Here is an 11,491-nt window from a genome sequence, read left to right as displayed (position 1 = left end):
AAAGTCAGAATTCTGAGATTAAAGTTAGAATTCTGAGAATAAAGTCAGAATTTAGATTAAAGTCAGAATTTAGATTAAAGTCAGAACTCAAATCCATTTTTACCAGTGGCCCTAATCCTCTTCCGTAGAAAAGAGATGTGTTTTTTGTGTTCCTAGTTTATTTTTGTTTGGGTTGGTTGGCGAGTTACTTGGCCAGTCTCCTCGCCACGTCTTTGTAGGCGGTCTCGATCTCGGCGTCAGCAGCACAGGTGTTGGTGAATTCATCCCGTGTGTAGGCGTTCTTCAGGTAGCGCCACACCCCCGACATGTCTGAGGGGATGTCGTAGTTACGGTACTTCTTAGCAACGACCTGATAGAGAAGGCAAAGTTGGAACGAGGGAATGGTTTAGATGAGTTGTTGCAACTTGCTTTTTTGCACCATGCTTTTTCTCAGCCTGTTTACTCTCAGCCTGTTTACTCTTTTCAGTTAATAAGTGAATGACTTTTTAACAATCCCCGGGTGTTTGGGTTTTTTTTTGGGGGGGGGGGGGGGGGGTTGTCATGTACAGTGGCTTGAGAAAGTAGCATAGTAAAGTAGTATTAAAAAGAGGAATAAAAATACATCTTTTGGAAATTGATCTTAACGCCTTAATTCAAAGAATTTGGAAAATCCATCCTTTTAAGGACACCAATTTTCTTTGTGAATGAATAATGTATTGTAAATAAATAAATTCCTTAAAATACAGCGGGCATAAGTATATACACCCCTATGTTAAATTCCCATAGAAGCAGGCAGATTTTTATTTTTAAAGGCCAGTCATTTCATGGATCAGGATACTATGCATCCTGATAAAGTTCCTATGGCCTTTGGAATTAAAATACCCCCCCCCCCCCACATCAACACACACCCTTCACCCTACATAGAGATAGGCATGGGGAATTTTCCATAAGATCATCTCTCAATGCAAATCAAACCAGTTATTAAGCTAACGGAAATGACACCATGCCAATCTCTAGGTATGGTGAAGGGTATGTGATGATGGGGGGGTTAGTTTAAATGAGCGCTAGCAATTTTGCGGTGACTTTTTCCAGAAAAAAGAGGAGAGGAAAGAAAAAGCTGGTGTGAGATGCTATGACTTATTCAAACATCAATTTAAAGGGATAGTTCCGATTTTTTTAAAGTGGGGTTATAAGGTACAGCACATATCTATATAGTCAGTTAATTACCTAGAGTAGATGGTGGTCAGCATGGCCCCAGTTGGGAGGGGCAGGCTGGAGCACCAACACGGAAGCTAAGCAATGGACTGATGTAGTCGGGACAGCAATGCTAATGGAAAAAAAAAGCCCACCTAAAAGAAATCTTCCTTGATCGGTTAGTTTGTCTGGGTTTTAAAGCGTTAGTTCGGATTCACCAAAGTAAATCAGGGCCGCAGTATACCAGCATCTCCTGTGTTGTGCAAGGTAAAAGTCCTGTTTTTGAAAGTAGTTTGGTGGCTTTTAAGAGACCATAGGTGGAGATAACGGCTCCCCTCCGTCAGAAAGGGCTGTTTGGCAGCAAAGGAAATCGGTGAAAGTATTCTAAGCGTACACTTACCTTGATTTCGATTTTTTTTCTTCTCTTACAGTATTAGTTTATATCAACAACATAGGGCCCTAAAAGGGTTGGAGGGATGACCCCCTCCAAACTGGGGTCTCCCTGACCCCCATCTACTGCAGGAACTACATTGACTATGGATAAAAGGCTGCTTCATACATCCCCACTTCATAAACATCTAAAGTGGTGCGCTTGGTTAGCTCACCTGGTAACACGTGTAGCCCATTTACAGAGGCTCAGTCCTCCCTACAGCGACCGCTGGTTCAATCCCAGCATGTGGCCCTATGCTGCATGTCATTCTCCCTTTCTCCCTCCCCCTTCATGTCTAAGTTCTCCTATCAAATAGAGGCCTAAAAGGCCACAAAATAATCTTAATATCTACATATTTATATATATGTATACTTAGAAATACATACATATATGTGTATGTATACTGTATATATGTAAATACATAGAAATACATACATGTATGTTTATATAAATATATATACTTAGAAATACATACATATATGTGTATATATATTTAGAAATACATACATATATGTGTATATATATATATATATACTTAGAAATACATACATATATGTGTATATATATATTTAGAAATACATACATATATGAGTATAAATAAATATACTTAGAAATACATACATATATGTGCATATATATATACTTAGAAATACATACACATATGTGTAGATATATGTACTTAGAAATACATAGATATATGTTTAAATATATATATATATATAAACATATATCTATGTATTTCTAATATATACCGTATATATCTAAAGTGGGGGGTCTGAGTGTCACCCATGGAACTTTTGAGCATCATGGATTTCATTTCTTGCATTCTAATCTACTTTTATGCATCAATTAATGGTTTGAAATATCTTTATTTGGCCTATGTGAAGAAGAAAAACACAGATGACAATTTTAAAATATGTCAAACATATAATGGAAAGTTTGTTGTTGCGCGTCTTTGGGCATTTTTAAGGGGGAATATGGAAATCCCGGAGCTTTCTTAGTGGGTAAACTGTGCAAACATTAGTACTTGACATTCAAGATAATACAAATCAAATACTCATCTTTGTGTCAGGGATTTTAATCCTTGTGTTGTCTTCCCGCCAAAATTAAAAATCAACGCTTTTTATTGATGTTTATAACGTTTTCTTAAATTTTCTTACATTTTTTTCAACACCTTCGACACTTTTTTTCTCTGTTTGTCACTTTGTTTTGACGTTTTCAACACTACGTAACACTTATTTACAGTTGATTTATGGTCAATAAACCTAATTTTTAGGAAATGATACCTAATGTTTGAGCTAGAAAAGCAGAAATTAGGAATTATTTCGACTAAAATTAAAGGAATGGATGTTTATGGATCATCACAGACTGGAATAAGTCAACTTTTACTCAATACTATTTCAAAACCACTGCAATTCTTTTTCTCCAAATGCTATCAAATTGTATAAGACACCCCAAAATTAATGAAAGTTGAGATATGTACTTGGCAAAGAGCGTTGTGTGGAATCAATCATGTTATTCTGGGGAATTAAAAAGAACATTGATATAGGAAATCGGGTCAATTTGACCCGAGGACAACATGAGGGTTAAATGAACCAATTAACATTAATGAATATTTCCCCCCTCTTTACCTTGACTATGTGCAGTTTGGGCAGCAGGTTGCAGTCTGCGAGAGTGAGCTCGTTTCCATCGAGGAAGCACCGGTTGGAGCCCTTCTCCTCCTCCATGCTGTCTGCATCAATCTCCTCTGGCAAGGCACTGTTCAGGTAGTCGTCCAGCTTCTTCAAGGCCTTGGTCAAACCTTTCTCTAGAACTGAAACACACAGAAACACACAGAAGCATGGGTACAAGACTGTTCCAGTGTAGGTAAAAGTGAGTGGGGATAACCTCACTAGGTGGCAGCACAGCAGAATATACTGTATGAGTCAAAGCAGGCCTAAAATGCTGGACTCTGCTACTACCTAGTGGAGGAATATAATAATGGCAGTGATGTATTGGGTTGTGTGTGAGTGTGTGTGGGTCTGGGAGTGTAAATGACATAAAAAGAGCAGCCCACCGGCGTTGGCCTCTGGTTTGGTGTTCTTGATGTAGGCTGAGAACTTGGCGAAGATGTCATTTCCAGCTGTATTCGACTCTCTCTGCGTGGCGGCCAGTTTGGGATACCTGAGCAGGGATTGGGGTGATGGGGGGGGGGGGGGGGGGGGGGGGGGGGGGGGGGGGCAGCAGACGCAGTCAGAGACCCAGGCAGACCAAACCATCTGGATAGCATTAACACCTGGACTGGAGCTCAGCTCAGACTCAAAAGCATGTTACACACTCGAGTTGGCCGCATGCCCCCTAAGCTCTCTCACACTAAGGTCCATTTATAATGCAAAAAACTTTACAGGCAATAAAAGAGAGATTTAGTTGATCTGACGTTTTTCTCTGCAACTGCTCACACACTGTACTGATTTTCTTTTCTTCTTGGTGTTAATAACAATAACAAAATACAATAAACCTGTCTTAATTTGCCTAAAATTACACCAATACTGTGGCTCAATAAAGCACATATAGTTCTTGTTTGTGTGCCTGGGATGCATATATACTCATTCACAAAAGTTTTACAACAGCCATAAACAACAAAGCGTTATACCGTATCACATCAGTCTTCATTAAATGCAGCACGTATTCGCTTTTATTGGACTGAAATGTTTCCTGCCCTTTCAACAGTGTCACTGCAGTGGAATAAATCAAGCCAAAAGCAGCGTGAGTGTAGTCAGCGATACTGTAAACTACGTGTTGTTAAACCTTCCAGTTGAATTACTTTGGAGGACAGAGCGTTTCCTCCAGGAACTCCTCGATCTTGTTGATATCGGTCTTGACTTCTCCGTTGAAAGTCAAGAAAGGAGGGTGCGTCCCCGGAGCCAGGTTGTGCAGATCCGCTGGCTTTCTGCACGGGACAAAGAGAAAGCTGTATGTCATAGGGGAGTGCATACGCTTTGGTGAGCTGGAAGCTTGCCTTCTGTGGATTCTAACCTTTTGAGGTCGACGGTGGTGACGTTAAACACGACTCCTTTGAGCCAGAGGACCATGAAGAGGCGCTGAGAGAAGGGACAGTTGCCGATGCTTTCTCCATCGTTGCCCGCCTGCACACAAACAAGAGGACAGAATCAGGGAAATGAAATATCACAAATATAGCCATAGACCTAAAGTTGCTATCTCCATGATCTCTGGTCCATTCTCTTTGGCGGCACCTATGCCAATAAGCAACAGATAGGGACTTTACAAAGATGCATTTAAAGGAAAATCTTCAAGATTGTTATGTTATGTCATAATCTGATCCTGTCAGCTCATTGGCTGCCGGCCGGGGTGGCTGGTGGCCTATCCGCGTCACAGGGCCCCAAAGCGGAAGCGAGATAGTGGGACTGGGACTGGGGTTCAGTCTGAGGTCATGTGAAGGCGGAAACAGGCTGGATAAGAGGATCAGAGTCCATGTTAGGTTATGTCCATGTAGGTATAACAATTTTACTGCCAAGCAAGTGGCAACGCCGGGGTACGCGCGTGTGTAATAGTGTGTAATAATGCCAATCATTTTATTGATTTCAGGATTTCAAATGGTTCATTCTAAATGACAAGACACTTGATGACATCACCCTGGGCTCATGATAATAGTGATGTATTTTTTGTGTTACTATTCTCTGGTGGTTCATTGACAAAACAATGAATTGAGAAAATAATTGTCAAAATAATCAATAATGAGAATCACTGTTAGTGGCAGCCCTAGACATCATTAAAAAAAACTGAGGATCAGAAACACACACATTTGACCACAGATCTGCACCCCAGAAGCTAGAAGGATTCAGCTCCAGCAAACCTTTTTATGAGGAGGAACATCCCCCCTACGAAAATCTTTAATGGCGCGGTCCTCTCTTTGAAAACAGACTTGCTACTAACAAAGAAACACATACTGGATTTAGTTATCTTTGACTTTGATTTGACCAGTAAGGTTGTTCAGAGAAGCGTCATGAGTAGAAATGTCAACACTACGCAAACACACATCCCTGATACAAATTTTTGATAAGAAGAGAGTCAAAGCAAAAGTACACTATTATTCTATTTGTACTAAATGAGGTAGATTTGGGCATATATACTCTCACTGTCAGATACCAAAAAGAAAAATGTTGACATTACTCCAAGTGATTTTAAAATAAGCTCATCAATGGCTCCAGAGGTTTTATTCCCATAAAATAACCTCATCGTTTGGTTTTTCTCTCTACAGCGACACTACTGATATAATCCCTTTGTGACTTTGCGCGTCGATATCATGTGTATGGATACGCGGAAGAGCACCAGCAGTGACACCTGACCCACTGGCCCATCTGAATTATACATAGTGATTCCAGCAGCTGGTTCACTGGCCGACGGGGCACAGGGTGCAGGGTCAGACCTGCAGGCCCTGCAGTCCCAGAGAGGTTCACAACACAGGGCACATTAAGTGCAATGACCTCACCGGTCAACAGAGATTTTGCAGTGGAGCTAGTTTCCTTCATTTATTATATTAAGGATTTGGAAATTAAACCATTTAACTTATATGCAGTTCCGTTATTACTATCCCTGAGATGGCAAATATCACAAAAACATGATTCACTTAGAAGCAGTCACTTCACAAATGAAAAGATAAAACAGCAAAGTGGAAAACGCCAGAGAACAGCTGTCGCTGTAAAAGTAGCTGAGCCGACTGTATGTACGCCAGCCATTGATGCTCGGTGCTGTCGCGCTGCCTGAGTACATGTGATGCTCATGGCCGTGCATTGTTATGGCTAGGCTCAGCAGCACGGCAGTAACACAATACACAAGCGCTGATAATAGCCAATCAAGATCTAGAACGTGGAGGACAAAAGCTGTCACACACACACACACAACTGTAGGCACAAGGAGTGTGAGGGCATGGAGCCGCTGAGAGATCTGATGATGAGGGGGCTCCGCTGGAGGCAATGGTACTCCATATGATCCTGCACATACATACTGTATGCATGCATGCTTTACTAGAACTGGGTTTTGGAGTTCTTGGTTTGTCTTACCGCACATGTAAGATTCCCAGGGCAATGTAAACAAAACAATTCCTCATGTTTGTATGTTTTTAAGTTTTTCCGTGATGAATCAACTTTAAACTTTCACATTTAAATGCATTTTTTTTCCCCAGTAGAACGCTCAGCTGATCAGGCTCAGAGTGATATTTTGAATTGAATTACATGTTTCCATTTCATTTCCAGTATTCTTTTCTAAAGCACTTCATGAATGCTTTTCTCATTAAAATGAACATAATTGTACACTTTGCCCAATAAGTACCATGCTTTAAAAATATCTATAAGATAAGGCACTTGTTGGCCACCAAATGTTGCCTAGAGCATCAGGTGTGTGAAAACATGGAGGACACAATAACAAAGGACACCCCAAAGCTCTTTAACTACGCATTACTTTCCTCACTACAGTTTGTACAAGAGCTCAAAACTCAATTCAAGTCTGCTTGACTTGAATTGGTTTACTTGTTACTGGCAATAGAAAATAACTTGTAGATCTCATTTAAGCTACTCTGTTGAAACCAATGGACGACCAGACATGGCAAAAGTACTCACTTCCCATACTCGTAGAAGTACAGATAATTGTGTTAAAAAATACTCTGGTAAAAGTAGAAGTACTGATTTAACTTCTTTACTCAAGTAAAAGTAACAAAGTACAGGCTTGGAAATGTACTTAAAGTATAAAAGTAAAAGTAGCCGTGTGGATGACAAAGCTACCTGGACCAGATAGAGGTTACTAGAGAGCACGCTGAGAAACTACAGTGGACATGGAAAAAAGGCTTTTTAGTCTTTATTCTTTATATGTCATTGGCTACATTTTAAATGACTGTCTGCCAATAGGCCTAAAACATATATAAAACATACAGCTTATTTATTGTGACAGAGACTGGGACTCCAGGTTAATAAGATTCTGACCCAGTAGCAAGATATGAATTCAAGTGTGATTATGTGTGAAGTATGTGTTTCTTCCCATCCACTTAGATTCAATTTGGTATTGATGACGCAAAAATAAATAACTAACTCCAGTCAAGTTATTTTAAACTTAGTGAGGACTAGATTAGAACTGGATTTGAAGCTGATTCTGGTTTCCAACTTGGCCCCGGGTGTGTCTGTTAAAACACAGACGGAGACAACTTCTCTCTGTTGATGCTTTATTAAAATCAAGGACATGGGTAGCTCTGCTATGGCTGTGTATGTGGTAAAGGCTACCATACACAATGCACAGGAATCATATATGCTAGTAAATGATCACAATAAACCCATTATTAATTACATTATCTTAATGAGCAAGGACGTTCAACAATCGCCATTCTGTCTGTCAATTTTGTAAAATGTAAGAAGTAGAAGTAAAAATTCGCCCAAAAAAAATAGTAAAGTAAAAATATCTGAAAAATCTACTTGAGTCCAGTAACAAAGTATTTGTTACTTTCCATCTCTGTGGACGACTACAACCTAAATCAATGGCCCATTGTGGACGTTGGCAAAATATGTTACATGCATGCGTGAATTTTCTATATTTCGGAAAAGTTTCTAACCATTCAACGCATTTGAACGATTGTCGGCTGCGTTTCTGTACGTCAGTTGTCAAAAACGCGTCACCAACTCTAGCCCCACTTTCCCACCTCCGATTCCCACAGGAAGTGAGGTGAATGATGACGTTTCCACTGGGAAAAATGTTTTTATCATGCCCATGAACAAACGGTAAGGCTACATATGAGACATGCTATAATAGTCAAAAACGTTCACTTCTTTGCTTTAAAATAAAAATACATGTCAAACTATACATGTCTGGCCTTTTGAGTGATTCTCATTTTTCAGCATGGCCCTTAGTGACGTTGAGTTTGAGGCCCCTGGCTTAGAAACTAAATGTAAGACAAAACACAAATGATCTAGCTACAGCATTTAGCATTTAGCATTTAGCATTGCTTTCTGGAAATAAGAAAGATTTTTATGCACTGGGAAAACAGAGGAGCACTGTGCATGGGTTAGAAGGGCAATACAAGCCCAGTGTCAGTGAACCTTCAGTTACCCAGCTGGGCGGTTTCCTAGGAGGTGGATTGGCTGGAAGCTGACTGCACACCTACTAATTGGGTCAGTGCATCCAGGCGGCACATCAGCGATGAACCTTTCCACCTGCCTCAGGTATATTCATCTGCCTCTAACATTTCCCACAGGGCCTGAAGTGCACCTAACTGTGGAGAACAAAACAACACAGCTGTGTCTGCTGATGCCAAAATGGCACTTTTGTTCATGTTTGCTCTATTTCAGGTGCTAATCTGGAACATGTATTGATCAGTGATCACCTACACAAACATATTAACAGGGACACAGGGACTGAGCAGAGCGGCTGATTCAATTGGCTGTGGAGAAATATGGAGTAAAGGTACCACAGCAACAAGCAGCTTCAGTATCACTGTCACATCCAAATCCTGGGTCAACAGAGAACGGTGTGCCAGTGCCGCGGTAACTCTACCTCCACTATTGAGTTACACAAGCTTTCCACAACACATTGGTGCGACACTGAAAATCCTGCTCACATACTGTCTCCATCTTCCATCAAAACGTAACTTTGGAACATTATGTAACCATAGTTCTGGCCTTACCTTGACAAAAAGCTCAATATCAGGGTCTCTGTCTTGACTGTTAGTGGACATGATGCCTGGTTCTGGCTGTCACTTTGATTCTTTTCTCTTTTTGAACTGCAGTCCTTATCCTTGGAGGTCTACATCCTCCAGAAAAAAAGATGAAGAAAACCCAGATTATCCTCTCACGGCTGACAGTGATCCCTCACACCTTAAGACGCTGTTTTTGGTTTTCCCTGATTCAAGATCTCCACTACCTTCTTGGTGTTTCTCCCTTGTTTGTGTCCCGTCCAGGTGGCAGGTGGAACCTTGCGCTCTGATTTAGACACAGATGGAGAGCAGAGCTGGCTCTCACTGACTGACACAAAGTGGAAAACAGGTGTCAGTCTATAACCAGGGGGGTGGAGTCCCATCCCTCTCTTCCCACAGCTGCAACCAAACTCCCCTCTAACACACACCACTACCATCACCTCCTCTCTTATCAGTCTCGTCTCTCCTAACCTGGTCACCTCACTCTCTTCTTTTTCTCTTGTCTTCATGGGGTCAGAGTTACTTTTAAGTTACTTTTCAAGGCACAAAACATTGAGTCAAAAAATATAATCGCTCGTGAGTTAATGTCAAAATAATGTGCTAAAAAAGTTATTTGTGTCACTTTCTGTCTGTTCTGTGAGTGAGCGAGCAGCAGCATTTATATTTAATGCGTGTTCACATCTTTGACTCTGGCAGAATGAGGCAGGTTATATTTGATCACCAGCTGGGGAGAGGATTCCTCTGTGAATTATTGATGCTTGGTTTTGGTTTTGAGGCAGGAATTGGCGTTCATTGACGGAAAAAGAGCCGATGTAGGGGGACAAAAATATAAGCAGGTCTGTCTGACTGCAACAATCTTTGTCACATATTGAAGAAATTGAGTGGTGCTCACTAGTAGCTTAATTTGCACTGGGAGGGGATTCTAAGAGACATACCCAATCATCTGTAATCAGATGAAAGCAGTGAAAGGAGAGAAGCTAGAGCTAATTTTTCTATTTATAGGGCAGCCCCCTCTCCTGGCTGACACACCAACACGCAGCTCAAACCAATTACTGGGCCACAGTGTTCATTATCAGTGTTTGCGAGGGGAAAATGTACTTTCTAAATGTGTTATTTTAGGTTTCATTTGTATAGGCCTTAATCACTGTTACAGTCTCAATAGGCCTCACAGCACCCACATGTGAAAAACAATGCCTGATAATGAGCTGAGGCAAAAGTTTTCAGATTTAAAGTTATTCAAAAGTCTTCAAACTGCCAGATTTAGCATCAATAAATGGAGAAAAAACTCATTCCAAATGGGCGCAACTCCATGTCTTTGCACCATCAAATGTTTGTGAATGTTTTGAAAAGAAACAAACTGAAATGTCACAACCCAGGTTCACTTTATTTATACTTGTAGGTTAACTTGTTGCGCAATTAAAAAGTGCAAGGCATCCATGACCCTTCGCTACAACACTTGTAACTCGGCTCCGGTACCTCACATTTCTCTTGATTATCTTTGCGATGTTTCTATACCTTGACTGGTGTCCACCTGTGGTAAATGCATTTGATTGGATATGATTTGGAGAGGCGAACACCTTTCCAAATCACAGAATCACAACTGAATTCATATCTTGCTGCTCAGTCAGACTCTTATTAACCTGGAGTCCCTTTCTCTGTCACAATCATCATAATCATATCTGGGATGTTGTAGGCCCATTGGCATACATCCATTTAAATTGTAGCCAATGACACATGAAGAGCCTTTTTTCCATGTCCACTGACATGGGTGCTCAGCTTGCACTCTAGTAACATGTGTCTGGTCCAGGTAGCTTTGTATAAAAAATTCATTCACAAGGCTACTTTTACTTTTATACTTTAAGTACATTTCCAAGCCTGTAGGCCACTTTGTTACTTTTACTTGAGTAAAGAAGTTAAATCAGTACTTCTACTTTTATTGGAGTATTTTTTAACACAAGTATCTTTACTTCTACTTAAGTACAGGAAGTGTGTATTCATGTTACTAACTCAACTTCTTCCCTTTCCCAGAGTCTTGCCCTCTCCTCTCTCCTCCTATCGCTTCCTGCAGGTGTTTCTGGCTCTGGATCGGTGGTTGGAGTCACCTGCTGCCTCCATGTTCCTGCTCCACACCCTCTGCTACAATTCTCCATGTCTCTATCTCTCTCTCTTTCTCTCTCTTTCTCTCACTCTCTCTCTCTGTCTGTCTGTCTGTCTGT

The 11,491-nt window shown here is 40.8% G+C and overlaps 1 protein-coding gene across 2 annotated transcripts in view; it reads right to left on the bottom strand.

Annotated features, from left to right (window-relative positions):
• The window catches only part of clic5b (chloride intracellular channel 5b), a 17,252-nt gene that overhangs the window by 1,919 nt on the left and 3,842 nt on the right, over window positions 1-11,491 (bottom strand). Inside the window, exons 1-6 of one of the 2 annotated variants that reach the window (XM_032543616.1) lie at window positions 9,267-9,635; window positions 4,619-4,728; window positions 4,407-4,532; window positions 3,660-3,766; window positions 3,235-3,416; window positions 1-349 (exon numbers count right to left, since the gene is read on the bottom strand). The exon at window positions 1-349 is cut by the window's left edge and continues 1,919 nt beyond it. In XM_032543616.1, coding sequence (XP_032399507.1) covers window positions 185-349; window positions 3,235-3,416; window positions 3,660-3,766; window positions 4,407-4,532; window positions 4,619-4,728; window positions 9,267-9,317 — 741 coding nt within the window. In that variant the 5' untranslated portion in view covers window positions 9,318-9,635 and the 3' untranslated portion in view covers window positions 1-184. Of the gene's footprint in view, window positions 350-3,234; window positions 3,417-3,659; window positions 3,767-4,406; window positions 4,533-4,618; window positions 4,729-9,266; window positions 9,636-11,491 lie in introns of those variants that run through there. The other variant, XM_032543615.1, reaches the window with a different exon arrangement.

Source organism: Etheostoma spectabile, chromosome 18, assembly GCF_008692095.1.
Source record: "Etheostoma spectabile isolate EspeVRDwgs_2016 chromosome 18, UIUC_Espe_1.0, whole genome shotgun sequence".
Taxonomy (NCBI): Eukaryota; Metazoa; Chordata; class Actinopteri; order Perciformes; family Percidae; genus Etheostoma; species Etheostoma spectabile.
The sequence above is the reverse complement of the archived record's forward strand: the minus strand, read 5'-3'. Positions and strand labels throughout refer to the sequence as shown.